The 21,553-nt window shown below is 41.9% G+C and overlaps 1 protein-coding gene across 1 annotated transcript in view; it reads left to right on the top strand.

Moving 5' to 3' along the window:
- The first annotated feature begins 566 nt into the window (after positions 1-566).
- The window catches only part of LOC136872092 (uncharacterized), a 42,213-nt gene continuing 21,226 nt past the window's right edge, over positions 567-21,553 (top strand). The window contains exon 1 of the mRNA XM_067145948.2: positions 567-631. Coding sequence (XP_067002049.2) covers positions 617-631 — 15 coding nt within the window. The 5' untranslated portion in view covers positions 567-616. The remainder of the gene's footprint in view (positions 632-21,553) is intronic.

The raw sequence follows: 21,553 nt of genomic DNA, 5'->3' as shown, positions 1-21,553 counted from the left end.
ACCGCCCTGGAAACGGGTCCTGGCTGGGTAATGACTAGGAATGCAGTTTGGCCGCGGGTTCAGTACCGGCAAGGCACCAAGACGACACCATACCGGATCTCCTCAAGGATTTGATTCATATTAAAAATGCTTTTAGGAAAAGAGGGCAAAGATTTAGGGACCCAACTGACCGGGATGAATACCTGGAGCTAGCCCGGGAAGTACGAAATCGTTTGCTGGAAAGAAAGATTGAAAAATGGGAGGAACTTTGCCGTCAGATCGCGAATTTTGGCGGATTATTTATGAAATGTTAAGTATTAAATTATAAATTTCAGTATAACACCGTAGCGAAGCACGGGTATCTTGCTGGTAATTAATAAATAATCTACATTTAGAGTTTTGGATATTTCATTTCTTATAACTGTGGATCACGATAATCCGTATCAGGAGAGAAATCTCATGCTGTCTACAGTATGCATGACATCAGGGTGATTATGACGTGATTCACGAGTTAGAAGAAGGGAAGGACGTAGTCTGTGGAAGCCTGACACCACCTTAACCTTGCTGTGCTATATAACTGCTTCGCAGAGACACACTCGTTCACTACGGTCCAAACTCCACACGTTCCTTCACCATCATGACGAACAGCTTGGTAAGCCATTCTTATTCTCCTTTATGTTCAATTCGCGTTTTACCGCCAGAGGCTCGACGATTATATCACTATGTACTTTTTTCACTGCGTACTATTATTAATTTCTCGTGAAGTACTCACCTCAAAACGTTGTCCTTGTAGCAATCTGCCCGAGGTAAAAAAGAAAAGTCTTCAGCAATACTCAGCAGTGGCGATTGGGAATTAGAAGTGGGGGGGGGGGGGCGCAGACATTTATAGAAAACAAAATATAACCGGGGCTTGGAGAATATAGTGAGGGGTGGTGTAGACAACAAAATTGAAACACAATAGCCACAATGCTCTCTGAGTGAATTTCGACAGAAAAGTAAAGGTTGACAGTTTACCAACTTAACTGCAATAATACTGGTTTTTGTTTTGAGATTTTGATTCAATGCTATACAATAAACTTTCACCAAAGGAACAGTTACAAATGTACTCTACTAACTTCCACACTCTGCTACACGAGTCTCCACTACTTGATGTGGCGTTGAAAAATCGGTTAGTTGCGTCGAATAACATTTTGAGCGTATTTCCACTAAGTAATTTTGTAATATATAAATTATGGGAAAGAATTAGGTAACAGACAGCAGCTTTTTAAATAAATTGCTTTTCTTGTAATTCCCAGCTTTAGCTGGCTAAAATGGAATAAAGATGTGTTTTTTCTGCACAAATTGGGGGGGGGGGGGGAAGTTAGGGAATTGGAGATTTGTAGTCAACTTTCAGATAAAACATCTTTTTAGACTTAGTCTTTTAGACTCCTCTCTTTGCGACAAAGTGAACTTTTACATCCATCCATTCATGCATATACAGTCAGTTCAGTCGGCAAGTCTCTGTGAATTTTGTTAAACTTCTCCACCTCTGTGCCCTCGTTTAATTCAATACATCTAATCTGTAAATCATTAGATACCGAGTCTAACCATCGTCGCCTTGGTCTCCCTCGACTTATCTTACCCTCCATGACAGAATCCATTATTCTCCTAGATAGCCTGTCATCCTCCATTCACCTCACATGACCCCCACCACCGAAATCGGTTTGTGCGCACAGCTTCATCCAGTTCATTTCTAACTTAGCCTTTTTCTCCTCATTCCGAGTACCCTCGTGCCATTGTTCTCACCTATTTTACCAGCGACCATTCTCACTATGTTCATGTCTGTTACTTATCAATAAGATATCCCCAGTCCACCCATATTTCACTTCCGCAAAGCAAAGTTGGTCGGAAAACAGTCCTATGTAAAGATTGTTTCATCCGGTAGCTGACTTCCTTCGTACAGAATACCGTTGATCGCAACTGCAAGCTCAATGTCTTAGCTTTATTGTACCTCATTTCAATCTCATTTACTACACTACCATCCTGGGAGAAGATATATCATAAATGCTTCAAATTATCTACCTGTTCCAGTTTTGTATTCGCAACCTAACATTCAAATATCTAAAGTTTCTTCCCTACGCAAAACCACTTTAGTCTTGAAAATGTTCATTTTCTTATCATGTTTACTGCATCAATTTTCAAGTCCCAAGATACTAGATCGTACCAGTTTGCCATTACGACCACGTCGTCGGCATGGGCCAAACTGCTTACTATGTTTCCACCAAATTGAATCCCTCCCTGCCATTAGATGATCCGATTTTAATTTTGAACACCAAAGGTATAACCCCTGTAAGTAACTTACCTTGAACCAAGAACTCATTCTACAGTCAATTCTCACTCCAGCCCAATTGTCAACTACGAACCTACTACGCTGGCGTAGCAGGGGGAGCGTGATACTCCCACGTGGCGCGTCCCAGGTGGCGGATAGGGGGGTCCTAACCGGCTTGCCGGCGGACTTGTGAGCAATAAAATACCTCTCGCGGACCAAACACACTACCCCCTGCGGTGGGGGACGCCCATGTAGAATACACCCGCGGTATCCCCTGCCTGTCGTAAGAGGCGACTAACAGGGGTCCAAGGGACTCTCAATTTGGGAGTGTGGATTAGAGACCACGGGGCCCTTAGCTGAGTCTTGGTATTGCTTCCACTTACTTGTGCCAAGCTCCTCACTTTCGTCTATCCTGCCCGACCTCCCTTGGTCAACTGTTGTTCTTTTCCGACCCCGACGGTATTAGAGCATTGGAGGCCTAGGAAGTCTTGCATTTTCACGCCCTTCGTGGCCCTTGCGTTTCTTCGTCCGTTACTTCATCTTTCGAATTGACGGATCACTTCTTTCTTCTTTTCTTTCTGTCTTTACCCCATGTGGGTGGGGGACACAGACGAATAATACACCCACGGTATCCCCTGCCTGTCGTGAGAGGCGACTAAAAGGGGCAACCAAGGGATGGTTGAATTAGAACCATGAAACTACTTTTGATCCAGTACGGTGAAGAACACCTTCAGGACAAAAATCCGACACTCCGACGGCTCTTTACGATTTTCACCTTCGTTAACATAAATTTAGCAAAGTACAAATCTTTATGTTCCAAGAAGGATATTCCAGGAATAATTAATGAACAAGGGGAGCATGTATGTGAGGATCTTCAAAAGGCAGAAGTATTCAGTCAGCAGTATGTAAAGATTGTTTACAAGGATAATGTCCAGTTGGAGGAGGAGACTAATGCTAAATAAGTATTAAAATTTACGTATGATAACAATGGCATTTACAATAAGATACAAAAGTTGAAAACTAGGAGAATTTTAGTGAAGACTGGATTCAGTGCATCACATGCAAGGGTTAGGCGCATGAAAACTGTGCTAATCTTGAAGGGGATGTCCTTCATTACAAATGTGACATTTGTGTTAAAAAGTAATGTAATGGTACAGTGTAATAGGAACATAATATAACAATACTGAAAATGTCCGATACCGTGTGCCCATGTTTTTAAACGTATGAAAACTCAAGTGTTTATAAATGCTAAAATTTCATTCCCGCCATTACTTGCTGTAGATTAAAGCATTGGCCCTATTAAACATAAACAATGTATGGTTCCAAAAATAATTTTAAATTTTAGTTAGACCGATTCCAAAATGTATTATTCAAAGACAAGCTTAACTGTCCGATACCGGGGTACCTTCCCCTGCATGTACGAAAGAGTCCGACTCGTTGGCTGAATGGTCAGAGTACTGGCCTTCGGTTCAGAGGGTCCCGGGGTCGATTCCCGGCCGGGTCGGGGATTTTAATAGCTTCTGATTAATTATTCTGGCTCGGAGACTGGGTGTATGTGTCCGTGCCAACACTCTCCTCATCATATTTAGACAACACACCACACTACTAACCACCACAGAAACACGTAATAGTGATTGCATCCCTCCATATAGGGTTAGCGTCAGGAAGGGCATCCGAACGTAAAACAGGGCCAAACCCATATGTGTGACGCAGTTCGCACCCGCGACCCCACAGGTGTGGATAAAGTGGCAGGTAAAGAAAGAGAATTACATGTACGAAAGAACAGGTTTCTGAGAATGTTACAGCCAATATTTCTTGTAAATGTTTCGAATAGTTTTTGAATTATGACAAGTGCCATGTATAAAACTGAAAACTATGGAAAATGAACACCAATCAGATGAGAGAGTGAGAGATAACAAGTGACATACAAACATATCTTCTGAAGAAGTGGAGAGATTACAACAAAATCACTTGAATATATAATGAAATAGATAAAAAAAAGTAATTCTTTGACTTCAGTAGTGATACCGATGAGTCGTTTTTCTGATCTCAAGGCAGTGGGTTCGATTCTAGCTCAAGTCGGTAGTACTTGAGGGTGTTTAAACGCAACAACTCCATCTTATTGTTTTCCGGGACGTTAAAGTAGTCTTCTGGTTAAGATTTTCACACTCTCGCTCCTTTCGAAAGCTATAGCAACTGAAGGTACATAAATAAAATGGATATTATATAGCCTACACCGAGAGCCCAAAAGTCACGGGAAGGGGTGTCCCATTAGAAAATGTACCGTGTATGACCCCTGAGCGTTGCGGCTAGGTGCGCCGTAGCCGAGCAGTCTGTCTCAGACACCAGTGTCGTGAAGATGGCAACACGTCGCGAGTTACCCGACTTTGAACTTGGGATGATCATCGGCGCACGGCGCATGGGTCATAGCATTGCGGAGATTACACGCGAATTCGGGTTTCCGAGGTCGACAGTGTCGAGGGTGGATCTTCATTATCGCAGAGAGAATGTTACCGCCCGCGTAAACCGCTGCAAGGGGAAGACCACATGTGTTAAACGAAAGGACATCATGTCGCCTCCCCAGAACCATATTGGGCGTTCGACGGGCTACTGTGAGTCTGATCACCGCCCAGTTGAATACTGGTAGTCAGGAACCCATTCCTACCAGGATTGTAAGGAGGCAACTGCACCGCAAAGGCTTCACCAGCCGACGACCAACTCTTGTCCCTTTGCCGACACCTCGATACAGAGTTCAACGACGTGCGTGGACCCGCGAACATCGGCAATGGACAGTGGCGGCCCGATGAATCCTGGTTCCAGTTGTATCGAGCTGATGGGCGCGGGAAGCTATGGATCCTGAGTGTGATCAAAGTTGTGTCCAGACGGGAGGTGACTCAGTTCTGGTCTGGGCAGCGTTCTCATGGTGGCAATTAGGCCGCATTGTTCAGCTGCAGGAAGCGCTGACAGTTGCACCTTATGTGAAAATTCGTTCAGACCATCTGCATCCCTTTCTGGCCCTAGAGTAACCTGATGGAGATGCCATGTTCCAACAAGACAATGCGCCATGTCACCGCTCTTTGGTGGCACGCAGGTAGTTGGAGGGGAACTCCAGTGAAGTTACGACCATGGATTGGCCCTCCAGATCCCCAAATGTTAATCCAATTGATCATTTATGGGATGCTGTCGATGCTGGTGTATGCTCCATGAACCCCGCAACAACAACACAAGACCAATGTGGGTAGCAGTGCAAGATGCGTGGGTCCAGATCCCTCCAGAACGATTCCAGCACCTTATAGAGTCATGCCGTGCCGTATTGCTGCCGTTTTGAGGCCTCGCGGAGGAGGAACTCGTTATTAACATCACATTCAGTGTCTTCCCATGACTTTTGGCCACTCAATGTATATACTGCATATATGCGTAACATTTACAATGAGCCTTTTTTTTTTTTTTTTTCACTCCGCATTTAACGTTTATTCACCTTTTAGTCTCTTTGAAGACCAATGCGCGATTTTTTAAAAACCTCTCTGTGCCTGTTTTTACCCTTAAAATGGAATACATATTGGAGATATTTCAAACAAACTTTACATTTAGAACGTGAGAGCGAGCAAATCCACTACGGGTACTGATGGATCTAAGAAGACAATAGAAAGTAAAGCATTTAATTTTCATTGGAATTTTTTATCTTTTACAAGTTGTTTTACGTCGCACCAACACAAAAGGACTTATGGCGACGATGGGATAAGAAAGGGCTAGGAGGGGTAAGGAAGCGGCCGTGGCCTTAATTAAGATACAGGCATTTTGCCTGGTGTGAAAATGGGAAACCACGGAAAACCATCTTCAGGGCTGCCGACAGCGGGGTTCGATACCACTGTCTCCCGAATACTGGATACTGGCAGCATTTAAGCGACTGGAGCTATTCAGCTCGGTCATTGGAATTTTAGAAATTTTAATTGCAGTATTCATTATTTTCGGGCAACTGCCCCGGGGTGGATTTAATGTATTTTATCACCAACTATTTTAAGTTATGCAGATTGTTTGGTACATTTTGTGGGGGGGGGGGGAAATCTTTCAAAATCACTACTGACATATAATTGCATGTCATTCTCTTCAGGTATGTACATATAATTTCAAAATCCCGGAATGCAATGGGGGTTTCCATGAAGCACGAAATAAAATAATTTCGGTTATCTTCATTGATATTGAATTTACGAAGATATGTTAGAAAGTAAAAGTAGATTAAATATAATTCTGTAAAATGTAGTTAAAAGGTTATTCTAGGCAACTTCACTTTTGTTACATGCACGACTTCGGTAGGATGAAGTTTTTAGGATTTTGGAATTATATTTTTCAGGTAATTACTTGATCTTTTAAAACCTGAGCATTATTTCATGAATGGAATGAATGTATCATACATTAATTATGGTCAATTACACTTTGAAGTGCCCATTCTATTTGCGGTGAATTAAATTACATCCATACGTCACAAAACACAAGTCAGTGACTTTATAACAACTGGCCCGTCGGGGACGGGTACTTTCTGCTAGTTAAATATCATAGAGAATCTTCTTTATTTAGTGACTTGGAAGCCTTGACCTATGAGGGGATTACTGTCCATGTTTCATGTGCTTGCTCTTTCGTGAGACAGGCTTGAAAAATATTATTCAGTATAGCTGCTAAATTATTCTAGAATTACTTCTTTTATTGCATACTATTGGCGGATGTTGTATGTTTATGTTCTCCAACAGAATGTGGACTGTAGCACTTTACGATACCGCACTCAACTTCTACCAGCATATAATAATGGCGTGTGGCCCCTGGAGAGGCCTGGTGCAGGTCTTTCGATTTGACACCCGTGGATGACCTGCGCGTCGTGATGATGAAAAGATGATGAAGATGGCACATACACCCAGTCCCCGTACCAGGGGAATCAACCAATTGTGGTTAAAATTTACGACCCTGCCGGGAATCGAACCCGAGTCCCCTGTGGACAAAGGCCAGTTCGCTAAGCATTTAGGCATGGAGCCGGACTCTGCCAGCATGAAAATACACTATCAGAAAGCATTTTCAATCCACAGTTAGCCTACCTACAAGAAAAGCCTTCCAACTGTAAGTCTCCATCCGATCGGATCGAGATTTCGTACGACGTCAGTAGGAATGCTTTATTCAACCATATCAAAATGTGATGCCCGGCCGAATATTTAGCACTTGTTTTAGGGTGTCGAAGTTTGCTCATTTAAGTACCCCGTAGACAGGAGTGAGAGGCGAGAAGCAGGTAGAAGTGGGGTAGTAATGTGTGTGTGTGTGTGTGTGAGAGAGAGAGAGAGAGAGAGAGAATGCGTGACACATGAACTGGCCGGCCGCCCCGCCTCTGCTCACTTCTGTATACGCGGGGCTACTTTGACACCCCCTAAACAGGCGCTAAATATACGACTAGGCATCTAATTTTGGTATTGCTGAATAAAGCATTCCTACTGAAGTCGTTGTACCAAACCTCAATCAGATCGGAGACTTACAGTGGGAAGGATTTCCTTGTCAGTTACTACCAGACTGATGGTTACAATGATTCATGATTGTCGACTGTTGGAATGGTGGGCTCTGAAGTGAGCACAATAATATTGAATATATCGATTCTTTAATCAATGGTGGCCCTCAAATTTATTATTATTCCATTATTTCGTTTCGGTTAAATATAGACCACGTCATTTCAACCGTATCTTTCTGAATTCGTTCGTGGTGTTGTTCCTTTCTCTCCAGTGCCCATGCCTCTCCTGATTTTAGCTTCGGCTTTTCTAGGAAAGCATGGTATGCTAAAAGAGTGGAACACGCTCCAGAATGTCATTACCTGTGATCATCAGTTCAAGACGTCCGGCTCCGTGGCTAAATGGTTAGCGTGCTGCCCTTTAGTCACAGGGGTCCCGGGCTCGATTTCCGGCAGGGTCGGGAATTTTAACCAACATTGGTTAATTCGCTGGCACGGGGGCTGGGTATATGTGTCGTATTCATCATCATTTCATCGTCATCACGAAGCGCAGGTCGCCTACGGGAGTCAAATCAAAAGACCTGCACCTGGCGAGCCGAACTTGTCCTTGGACACTCCCGGCACTAAAAGTCATACGCCATGTCATCAGTTCAAGATCTCTTTCTACCTCATTGAACCATGCTCTTTTGATTTTCTTGTCTTGAAAATTTAATTATTATTACAAGCAGAAAATCCGTTGAGAACTTAATACAACGGGCTGTAGAAATGAATGGTTCCGCTAATTGTGTTGAAACCTGAAATTACTGAATATGGAAGCGTCTGCAGGGATGTGGACTTTCCTCCCAGGGCTAGCGACATGGACCCCACCAAGCGTTGCCCCACATTTAAAAAAACTTCTAAATTTTTGTACTTTTATAATTTTTGTTCCTATGTGTTTTTTCTTTACTACATACAACTGTCCACGACTGAGCACAGGGTCTTTTAGGAAAATACCCACTTTTTCTAATGTACGACCTTGCCACAAATGCACGTTTAATTGGGAATTGTTAACTTTTTGAAGTAAAGAGTAGGTCAGTGTCGGTGGGTGCAAGGTCATTTCGCGGAATGAAAATGATAATGTTGGATGCTGAACCGTCAGCACCTCCGCGATAATTACATTTGGTCTGAAATATGTTTTATAAGACTTGTTCCATTACACAAACTTCTTTTGGTATTCAGATTTCTGAGCGCGATAACAATAGCCCCTACTTTCAGTATTGCAGCTTTCCGACTCGTTGGCTGAAAGGTCAGCGTACTGGCCTTCGGTTCAGAGGGTCCCGGGTTCGATTCCCAGCCGGGTCAGGGATTTTAACCTTAATCGGTTAATTCCAATGGCACGGGGGCTGGGTGTATGTGTTGTCTTCATCATCATTTCATCCTCATCATGTTGCGCAGGTCGCCTACGGGGGTCAAATAGAAAGACCTGCACCTGGCGAGCCGAACCCGTCCTGGAATATCCCGGCACTAAAAGCCATACGACATTTCTTTTTCAGTATTGCAGCTTATTGATCAAAGCGAAGTTTGTTAGAAAACAATGAATAAGGAAACAGGAATCAAAAGACTAAAAAGATAATACGTGCCAAGCAATGATGTCGTATATACTGTATAATACTACCAGTTACCCGCGGCTTCGCTAGCGTGAATCTCGTCATTTCATAAAAGTAATCGTTCCTCAGTACTGTACTAAGACATTATCTGAAAATACCTATGGTATAAAAACTCACCGAAAAACTGCGTTTTACTTACCCCAGAAACTCTTTGTAAACCACGTTTGTGGTACTGCCTTTTGGGGATAGGATGATCATGCGACGTAGAATAGTACAAGTGAGAAACAGTCTTCTCTCAAGTCAAAAACAAACAAAAAATACATCCTTCTTTATTTTAAAAAGACATTCCAAATACCTGTTTCCATGTCTGTAACATCTTCAGTTTTTGACATATAAGTATCCCCATAAAAATAATTCAACCCCTTTATCTGTCCTTCCCCACCCCCACCTCCACTTAAGTGGATTTTCTAAAAACAAACAAGTACGTGTTTCTTTATTTTTAAAGGAGATTCCAAATACCAACTATCAGGTCTGTAACATCTTTAGTTTTTTAGATATAAGTATCCTCATACAAAGAATTTAACAATTTCTTCAATTCTTTCACCCCCGCCCCCTTAAGTGGATTTTTCGAAAACAAAAAAATACGTATTTCTTTATTTTTAAAGGAGACTTTAAGTACCAGTTTTCAGCATTTGAGATGTCAGTATTCTAACCAAAGAAGTTAAACACGCCTTTTCAGTCCTTCTTACCCCCCTTAAGTGGGTTTCCGAAAACAAAAAATAGTTTTTCTTATTTTTAAAAGAGATTAAATACCAATTTTCACGTCTTTAACATCTTTGGTTTTTGAGATATAAGTATCCTCATACAAAGAATTCAACTTAATTTTTCAATTCTTTCACCCCGCCCCCCCCCCCCCATTAAGTGGATCTTACGAATTTTAAAGGAGACTCTAAATAGCAATTTTCACGTCTGTAACGTCTTCAGTTTTTGAGATATCAGTATCCTAATAAAAAGGCTTCAATCCCTTTTTCAGTCCTTTCTACCTCTCCCTTAAGTGTTTTTATTCCGAAACAAGAAAATACATCTTTATTTATTTTGCCTATATTGGCCTGTAGCCGAGTGTCATAGCGCCGATTTCTACCCTTAATAACAAAACAGTTGATATGAAAGCGACTGAGGTGTATTACTAACAGTGCTAGCTAGTCCCTGATGTAAAAATGTTACTTATAGGGATAGTTGGTGTATGCGTTTCAATGGGCTTGGTAGACTGATATGTAACAGCACTTTTGATTCGATGGGGAGAGGAACAGGAAACTGTCTCACTCCTCATTTCCCTAGTATTTCTCTTCATTGACACCTAGGCTACTTATTAAAGGTCCAACCAGCCTGGGGCTGAGTTCTCAACATACATTACGGTTGGTATTCGTTGTAGATTCTTATGTTCCCTATACCGGAATCTTCCCTCTAAATACATAACATTACATCATACGATTTCAGTATACTAAATCGACTGTGTTTTAAGATTATTTCATACACTTCACGGTTCTTATGTCCGACTCCTGGTTAGTTTTTTGCCCTTAATATAGATAGTTATTAGCTCGAAATTTGAATTTTGAAAATATATGGAAGGTCACTCATACTAAATATAAAGTTATTCACTTGTTTAGTATTAAACGCTTGACGACGTCACTATATTGCTTCAGAGACCGAATGTTGTCCCACAGGTGAACTGCATAACAACAACTTACAAGATAGAAGCCCAAGTCAGTTATACACAATCCAAGATCCTACCACTTGGCGGCTGGTCAAAAGAGACGACAATAGCGTCGGTACCCATTAGAGATAGAATAAAGATTTTAGGATTAGTGTTCACCCCTAAAATGGACCAAAATATTGACACAAACTGGTAATCCATAGTTTCAAGGGCACATGCCACATTGTCAATCAATTGTAGCCGAAACATCATTCAAAAGGTGTGGCGTGTAAACTTGTTTGCTCTATCTAAATTGTGCTATGCGGCACAAATTCTACCCATGCTGGGGAAAATAAGCCAGCGAGTTGAACTACTGTATGTATTAGCTATTATTTATGAGGAGAATACGTGTTTCGCGTAGCACGGTCGCAAGTGAGAAAATCAGTGGAGAAAAGGAAAACTGAGTTTCATCGCAGTGGCTGAGAAATGCAAAGTGCTATTAATGCGAGAGATAATGATTGCTAAGACAGGCTCAGGAGCTGAGCATAATACTTATTTCTGGAACACACTTCAGCAAAACCCAAACTATTCAGTGCCGATACGATGTTTCAGAAGAGTGCTGCAGGCGATAGACACGATAAGAGTGACAGGGAACACTGTATCTTCTATTAGAGAAAACTGGAACACAACCCCAGGTCATGGAGAAGTACCAAATAGGAAATGGAAAAATATCTGGAGAAATTTCAATGACCCTTATATCCCAATTGACTGAAAAGTAACCGCATACAAAACTATTAACGAAATAATTCCAACAATAGATAAACAATTCTCTTCCATCAAACCCCAATCCCGAGCCAAATCCACAAGTGTGGCCATACAGATGTGGGGAAAGTGGTAGAAAAAAGAAGAACAGGAAATCTTGAAGTTTAAGCAGATCTTCTCCCCTTCTTTCGTAATTGGTAGACTTTATTTAATTCGTTTACCTGAACATTCCTTCAGCTTTAGACGACGGTAATACAAAGATGGACGTAAAGATAGAAGACATACTTATATGAGCTTGTAGGTCGTGGTCGAATTGGATTATTTATTCCCAAGAATTCGCCGAAAACAGCGCCCGCCATTCTCGAGTGTTCCACTCTCTTCGAAGGTAAGTTGTGGTCCGGTGATACCTTGGGAGCATTTGCCCAATTCGACCATGGCCTATGAGTCTGCAGTCGTCTATATTCATTGAGATGCTGTCCGTGTCTTCTTCCTCAGCTGCTTTTCACGCACTCTAGTGGTGTCACTGGTGCGAACTGTCACTCTTAGTTTTACGTCGCACCGACATAGGCAGATCTTGTGGCGATGAAGGGATGGAGAGGACTTGGATTAGGAAGAAAGAGAGCTGAAAATGGGAAGCACGGAAAAACCATCTTTAAGGCTGTCGACAGTGGGGTTGGAAGCTACCGTCTCCCGAATGCAGCCTAACAGCTACGTGATACAAAACGCATAACCAACTCGCTTGTTTTATGACCCTCTGTCTTTCCTGACAGTAAGCCTATGTGCGGCGATGTATTCACTATTGCATGTTTCTATGGTGGTTGGTAATGTGGTATGTTGTGCGTAAATGAAAGGTGTCCAATGAGAAGTCTAGTCTCCGAGTCGTATGAATTAATCAGACGTGGTAAAGTCCTCGACACAGCCGGAAATCGGACCCGGGACCATCTGAACCGATTGCCTCTACGCTGACCATTCAGCCAAGGAGTTTATTCATCCCTTCTAATAATATTAAATTAAAGAAATATTGCTAAATTGAAGTCGGGTGACTTGAATACGTGGTACGAGTCGTGAAGCTTTCCAGAGATAGTGGTTTTCAGTGATTTCCGATTTTCATATCGGGCACTGTTCCTTCACCTACTATTTCTCCAGTCCTAATTTGTTGTTCTCCGTGACTGTTGGTATCGTGATCATACTTTATGCTTCGAATTCGAACCACAAGAACTTCGAAAAGAGTAATGCTTTGGTCCCAAATTCTGTCTGGCTAGAGTTGCAGTGTTAATGCCACTCAGCAGTCAGGTATCAATTCCTCGACATAAAATGAATATACTCATAAACCATCGGCCGTAACTTCCAGAAATACATCTAACACTATTGAAGTTCATAACCACACCGTTTTCTGAGAATGCTGGCGACTGTCCATGGAGTGGTGTGCTGTTGAAAATATTAGAATGTTTAAAAATAGATTAAGAGAACGAATTCTGCAAAAGAAGCCCCACCGGGCGAGTTGGCTGTGCGGTTAGAGGCGCGCGGCTGTGAGCTTGAGTCCGGGAGATAGTGGGTTCGAATCCCACTGTCGGCATACCTGAATATGGTTTTCAGTGGTTTCCCATTTTCACCTTAAGGCCACGGCCACTTCCTTCCAACTCCTAGGCCTTTTCTATCCCATCGTCCCCATAAGACCTTATTGTGCCGGTGCGACGTAAAACCACTAGCAAAGAAAAAGAAGCCCCATATACACGTATTCTCATTACTCTGCCACTTTAAAAATAAAGAATTCATTTGAGAATAATACTTGTCTATTTATATTTGATATATTAATATCCCTACTGTGTCTTTCAGCAGCGCTCGTCAATATCTTCAAATAATCATAAATTTCACTACTCAGTTGATGTAGCAGCTTCTCTCGTTCCTGCCACCTTCCCACAACGCAAACTTCCCGCGAGATTCGAATGGTAGACTTGAAGCTTAGGACAAACATTTTGAAATGTGAAAGAACCATTTGAGATTTGTTGACGACATCACTCTCCTTGCCGGCAGCTAGGACGACCTTGCTGACTTACTAACAAGAGCAAAAAAGATGTGAGCCCTTTGTATGGACTAAAATCAACCGTAGTTACTTCAAAGTGGTGATAATTGACCTAGATGAGGTCGAGATGTGGTGTTAGTAAATAATGCTGCGTGTACAGTAGACCGAAGAGAAGTACCAGTATGGTCCATCATCAAACAGCTTAACATCTCCAAATGACTTTCTTCCGTGTCAATTATAAATTCCAATTCTTTGGACACATCACGAGAAGAGAAGTAGAATATCTTGAAAAATGTTAGACGAAGACACTGTAAAGGACGATTTTTCAATGTTAACGCTGTTTCCAAACTTTTGTAGGAAAAAAATGAAATGGCGTATGGCCTTTAGTGCCGGGAGTGTCCGAAGACAAGTTCGGCTCGCCAGATGCAGGTATTTTGATTTGGCTCACGTAGGCGACCTGCGCGTCGTGATGAGGATGAAATGATGATGAAGACGACACATTCACCCAGCCCCCGTGCCAGCGAAATGAACCAATTGCGGTTAAAATTCCCGACCCTGCCGGGAATCAAACTCGGGACCCCTGTGACCAAAGACCAGCACGCTAACCATTTAGCCATGGAGCCGGCTCATGTACGGTATCGCGCCTGTACTGTTTCTCACCACTCTATGCCATCACATATAGTTCTCAGGACTGATATCTCTCGTCTCTTTGGGTCTCCTTTTCTATTGTTTGAAATGTAGGTCTTTTTTGTCCGAATTCCCAGTTTAATTAAAATGATCGATGGCATTTCCAATGTGAAAATTTATGTAAAACTTGAAAATATTGTTTTTGATATGCTTTGCCTGTCAGGCAGCCTTTAAGGAAGCAGTTCAAATGTAATTTAAAAAATAACCTAAAAGTGTACAGTATCTAATCCATGCGTTTATCGGATTTTAAATGGGGTTAAGTACGTATTAATGAAAATCCACATCCTGTTTCCAGTCGTTTGATCGGGTCAGGAATGGAATGAATGAAGGCCCCATCTAGCGGCGAGGATAGAAATTGTGCCGGCTGCCGAAGCCTGTCGTTCTCCTCTGGGGATATGATTAATGACTGACAGATGAAATGAAATTTTATTGGAGAGTGTTAATGGTATGAAAGATGACAGAGAAAACTGGAGTACCCGAAGATAAACCTGCCCGCCTCCGGTTTGTCCAGCACAAATCTCACATGAAGTGACCGGGATTTGAACCACGGAACCCAGTGGTGAGAGGCCGGCGCGCTCACGCCTGAACCACGAAAGGTCGAGTTTTATTATTATTATTATTATTATTATTATTATTATTATTATTATTATTATTATTATTATTATTATTATTATTATTGTATATATGTTCATTCCTCATCTCGAAGACTGGTTGGATCCTAAACAGCTCTGCGATTACCTGCCATAGATGTTCTAGGCATCGCTGAAGAGGCGTACTAGGAACATGAGGAGTGAGGTAGTTTCCCGTTGCTTTCCTCACTGAGCCAGAAATTGCTATTACATATCAGTCTGCCAAGTCCACTGAAATGCATGCACCTACCGAGCAACATTTTCACACCATTCATAGCAGGGGCTGGATGCATAAGGAATGGTATTACTGAGTTACTTTCATATTGTCAAAGCCAAGGATACGACAGAGACACATCAATGAAAGTAACAAAATTACTCTAGCCTATACCAGAAGATACAGTGCACTGTAAACACTAGGTCTCGCCAGCAAAGGTATACCACGAACCTACTACGCTGGCGTAGCACGGGGAGAGGTGATACTCCCACGTGGCGCATCCCAGGAGGCGGATAGGGGGTCATAACCGGCTTGCCGGCGGACTTGAGGGAAATAAAATACCTCCCGCGGACCAAACACACTACCCCTTGCGGGTGGGGACGCACTTGTAGAATACACCCGCGGTATCCCCTGCCTGTCGTGAGAGGCGACTAAAAGGGGCGACCAAGGGAAGATTGAATTAGAACCATGAAACTACTTTTGATTCGTACCATCACGTGGGGAACACCATGGGTTGCCTGTACTTGCGAGTAGTACCACTATATTAGGTATGAAATAGGTTTGTGATTAGTAGCAGCAAGAGGGGGTTCTCCTGTGGGTTTCCAGTACCCGTGCGTCGTACCCATGTGAGCAACACCGCGGGTCTGGGCGTTGCCTGTGAGTTGTACCACTATATGAGCGACACCGTAAGTCTGCGTTGCCTGTGATTAGTACCCACTATGTGAGGAACACCACGGGATGTGTGGTTAGTACACCTAGGTGAGGAACCTCATCGGTTTGCGTTGGCTATAAGTGGCGCCATTGTGTGAGAAACACCATAGGTCTGCGTTACCTGTACGAAGTACAATACTTGTGAGTAGTACCATCTTGTGTGGAACACCGTGAGTCTTCGCTACTTTTGATTAGTACCCCGACATGACAAATACCATGGTTCTACTTTACTCGGGACATGTACCATTCTGTGGGGCCTTAGACATAGATTTTGCACCCCTTTAGACATCAAGCATCATTGTGCTATATATGTGGTCCCTTGGTCAGTAAAACTATTCTTTACAATCTTTTTTTTTTTTGAGTCTGATCCACTGTTTTTCCGTTTCTTTGTTTGGTTGTTTTTGTTTTTTGTCCGGTTCATGTCCATCCCATCATTCTTCATGACATTTTTTAATTTTATGTTGATCAGTGGATTAATTTGACCTTTTTGTTTTTTCATTTCGTACCATAGGGGCCGATGACCAAGATGTTAGGCCCCTCTAAACAACAAGCATCATCATCATCAGCAAAGGTATATTATTATTATTATTATTATTATTATTATTATTATTATTATTATTATTATTATTATTATTATTATTATTATTATTATTATTATTATTATTATTATTATAACAATACATAGTAGTAGTATGAATATTCTTCAAGTTTACAGGTTTGATATTTGTAGCCGACTTTCCACAGTCATGTAGCTGCTTCGCTTGTCTCGAGATTGGCAATGCTGTCCAAATTACTGGCGCAATCACAAAAGATCACAGGGCAGTACAGCGTGCAGATGGTTTAGGTTTTCCGCAGATTTTAAGAAAAGCTCAAAAACGTCCAAGATGGAGAGCGCTAGTTGATGCGGTCACGATGTTGAGACATGTGTAAAGCGGCTGGTCATAATGAATCATGAATGATGTGGTTTTGCTCTAACAACGGAGATGATGTCATTAAACTTGTATTACTGTTGTGGACCACCCCTCTCAGTCTACACGTTTCTCTCATCCAAGCGAAAGTGTTCCAGTGTCACAAGGCTGCTGGTCTCGTACGTTAGTCGAATCTCGGTTGTTCAGGTAAGCAGCTTGGTACATTGTGTGCTATGTGTGTGATGTATGATAACTTGGCTGTAGTGTGTGTAATAGACATGAGCTAGGTTTGTGTAGGAAGCAAACGCGAACTATTTTACCGAGCTTGTATTCGTCAGGAGCTGCAGCACGTCTAGGATGACCGAAAGACGTGTTGCGTGAGGGTGAGTCTCCTAAAGATGTTGTGACGTGTTGTTCGAGGTTGATCGTCGGTTCAGAATTAACACATTAACACATGAAACTGATGTATGTAAGAGATATCAATTTCAGTGGCGCAGTTTAGTCCTTATTGTCTTTCTGTTTCCAGAATAGCGGGTAGATCCTGTGCATTTTAGGATCTATCTCATTTGTTTCCAGCATGTAGAAGAACTCAGCTTCCTGATTCTATCATCGACCGCCCGAACGGTGTTGTTTCATGTCTTTTGATCCAGCGCTTCTGTCTTTCAGACTCTCATTCTTGCCCTTCTCCTCTTCGTCCAGAAATTCTTCTGGTTCTATGAGTGCGAACTTTCATAATTCCTGAGGTAGACGATTTTTGTCGAACGGTGCAGTATCCGTTCCAAAAGGATTTCACTTTCGTTGTTAGATAGCAGTAGATTCAGAATTTCGAAATTGATAGGCAGGCTGCCTAGATCGCACAGCTACAGATGATCCGCACCACGGTAGCTGAGGCCATACGATTATTATTATTATTATTATTATTATTATTATTATTATTATTATTATTTTCGTCATCCCTGAGTAGAACGATTTGACTCTTCACCTTGATAAAGGAACATTCGCAGCGGGGAATAAATTTTGATTCTTACTAATGGTATGGAATTAGCTACCGTGTGTAGGCATTTTGATATGCACCATTTACGCTGCTCGCGTGCCAATTTGGAAGTTCCGGTTTGCTCTACCAGAGGACAAAGGAACTAGAAATCTCTTTGGTGATATGTGGCTGACTTCCTATTAATTTTGCGGAGTAAACGCAGAAAGTGTCACTCGAAGTCTTTCACTTGCCGACATCATATGACATGGACTGTTGAACTACCTACCTTCTTTCCACCATTCAAAGATCAAGCTTCCTCTGCTGAATTTGAACCCATGATCTTCGGAGCAGGAGGTCGTAATTCTACCACTAGTCCACATTTTGAGATACATTTTGACTGCAAACAAGGCAATTCGTCACGCCAATTACTTTGATGTGTGTAACTGCGTTACTCGTCTTGTTCGCTTCCTTTCCGGGACTGGCGAAGTAAGGCGTCCAGCCAATTGTGATGCATGTGTCCGGGGAATACTAGTTAGCTCGTCCTGCCCATCCTGATTTACATTTTATCATTCTAAGTGATAGCTTAATATTTCATTTGACTTCTTTGAAATATATTTCATTGATATTAATTCTGCCTCTGAAAAAAAAAAAAAACAATAAAATGGTATTAGTGTCCTATAACCTGCATTATCAATACAAATAGAAATATTGCTACTAAGTGTTTTGCATCAAATCTGAAAACTACTGTCATCTGTAAAACTTTAGACGAACTTGACGATATAAACAGACATATTAGTTCGTTTCGCCTCTTAAAGAACAGTTTTTCTCTCAGCGTGGGATGACTGTCACTACCTGGCTACTCTGTGCTACGGGAGGAGTAGGTATAGCACCAAGGATGCTATCAATGCAGGCTTTTAGTTAATCGAGCATAACTGACAAAAGGTTCAATGATTTTTACCAAAATTTTCAGTTTGTTATTAATGCATAAACACACATACATCATAAGTTACCGGAATTACCTAAGGCCAGCGCCGTGAAGGAATCATATAATGCTTTCAAATCGAACAAGGGAAATGACTGGACCAAATATAGAAGTAGCTAGAAGCCAGTTTTTTTTTTTTTTTTTTTTTTTTAGAAATAAGATCTCATTATAGGTTTCTGTACTATGGTCATTAACATATAAACTGCGAAAAACCACACTGTAGCGGCGATTGGGAGTTAAAAGTGCAGGGGAAAAAATACAGACAACAAACAGTAGGCTACTCGGGTTTGTGGGATACAGCGGATGGGACTTTCTATAAATCAAAACTGAAAAAAGAAAAGTTTTAGATACTCTCTGAGCGAAATTCGACAAAGAGATAAAGGTTGACAGTTTACCAATTTAAGTGCGGTAATAATAGATTTTTGAGATTTTGTTTCAATCCTAATCAATGAAACTTTCACCAAAGGAACAATATTACACATGTATTACAATTAAAGAGAAGTAGGGTGTGATTATACAATTAAAATCATTCACTACTTGACTACACGCTAATAAGTTAACAGACACTGAAGAGATTGCCAGACTGACGAATGCGCGCGGCAAGAGGGTGAGGCATACCTCAGTATCCATGACCTTTGCAAAAAGATATACTCCTGTTGCCGTTCCTCACAGCACACGCAAAGTGCCCACTACTTGCTGTGGCGCTATACTAATCGGTTAGACGGGATGAACGGTATTTTGTGCGTATTTCCGCTAATAATTTTGTTAATAATTAAAGTAAAGAAAGGAAAGAATTAGCTGATAAGACAACAGGGCTTGCAAACATTCTTTCTTTAATAATTCCTATAATTCCTAGTTTCAGACGGCTAAAATGGAAAAAAAATTGTGAAATTTTCTCCAGAAAGTGGGGGGGGGGCGAGTGCGCTCCCCTTAATAGTCGCTACTGAAGTCACATACATTTCCTACACAGTAACTATTACTCATTATTTTACCCTGTATCGGAAGATCGGAACAGAAATAACATACCGTGTGACCGCAACTGATGTTGAGCATAAATATCTGCCTGTTCTACTACGAACTCGACAGTCAAAAACCAACTGAAAAATTTTCACAGGATATAAGCAATTCTTTGCAGTATTCAGAGGCCCATAATCTGTCGTGAACATTTCCCTTTGCCCTCTGTATTTATGCATGTCTTCCCAGACAAACCCACGGTTGATAACATTATGGACGATATTTTCCCGCGTATCACAAGCGACATCTCTGTCATGATCACTACTTTTACTCTCAGATTCTATATCCTAGTCCTCGTTTAACAAAACGAAACTGTCTGCATCATCATTTGCTATCACGAAAAAAGTTTAGCTGCTACGGTGTCAACAACAGAACTTGTTTCTTCAGACGTGATATATGTAATCGATAAAAACTCGATAGATATACACATCAAATGAAACATCGATGCTTTGACTATACATATATCTCATTACATTTGTAATAGTTTAATGACTGTTCGCTAGATAGAAGCACAAAGCAGAAGCTGCTACGCGCGTGCAATGCACATCACTCCGCTACAGAGAGCGTTAGGGAGTCGGCGTGGTACGGCACTCCACGTTGAGCGGTTCAGTGATGCTAATTCTGTCTCTGAAAAGAAAACCAATAAAATGGTATTAGTGTCCTATAATAACCTACATTATCATGACAAATAGAAATATTGATTTGGAAGCTGTTGTCATCTGTAAAATGATATCGAGGTCGATAGATGCAGAGTGGGTCTCGGCCCATAAGTTGCCACGGTAGGTCCTGGTCCGACAGCTCTGCACTCAGACCGGCCAACCGATCAGAGGAGTGGTGGCCACGGCTCTATCGTGATTCTACGCTTCTGCATTCGGGAGACGGGACATGGCTGGACTTTATGTATGGCCCCAACCGTCGGCTGTCCTAAGAATGGTTTTCCGTGGTTTTCCATTCTCATGCACTAAGGCGAATGCCGGGACAGTTCCTAGTATAGGCCACGGCCGCCAAACCCCTCACCTTCTCCGAGCATCTCCTTCACCGTAACAAATCTCCCGGCATGAGAGACGGCGTCACCGTCTAAAAGGACCGCCTCCCCCTTCAGGGGAGGCATAAAAACATTATAGCAGAGTAGTGATAGTCGAACTTGACGATATAAATAGACATGTTAGTTCGTTCCGCCTCTTAAAGAACTGTTTTTAAACGGGTGTCAAAACTTGCACGCCATAAGGGCAGTGCTTGTACACGAGGATGCAAGTCGCTACCCCTCATTCGATTTGTACTTCTTACATTGCTGACTCAGGGCTCTGCACGCCTGCCGGTGATAGGCTGCATAGGCTGTGGACAGATACAGTAATTAGTTAGTGTGTGTCTGTGTACTTCTGTATCAACAGAGTTGCTTGAAGAGGGGCTAATTTTAACGTAGCGTATTTTCTTTTGTTTAAGTTTATAAAAGCATGACTTTTGCTACAGAAGCGATATAGTAGTGGCATAGTATTCTGTATCATTCTGCTTCATAAATGTTCATAGGAGAGTTGAGCATGTTAAGCCTCTAAACAAAAAATACCTTTTATTTTGTATTTCATTGCTTATACCAACCTTTAAAAA

This window comes from Anabrus simplex, chromosome 4 (genome assembly GCF_040414725.1).
Source record: "Anabrus simplex isolate iqAnaSimp1 chromosome 4, ASM4041472v1, whole genome shotgun sequence".
In the NCBI taxonomy this organism is placed as follows: Eukaryota; Metazoa; Arthropoda; class Insecta; order Orthoptera; family Tettigoniidae; genus Anabrus; species Anabrus simplex.
Note: the sequence above shows the minus strand (reverse complement) of the source record. Positions and strands in the feature narration are given on the sequence as shown.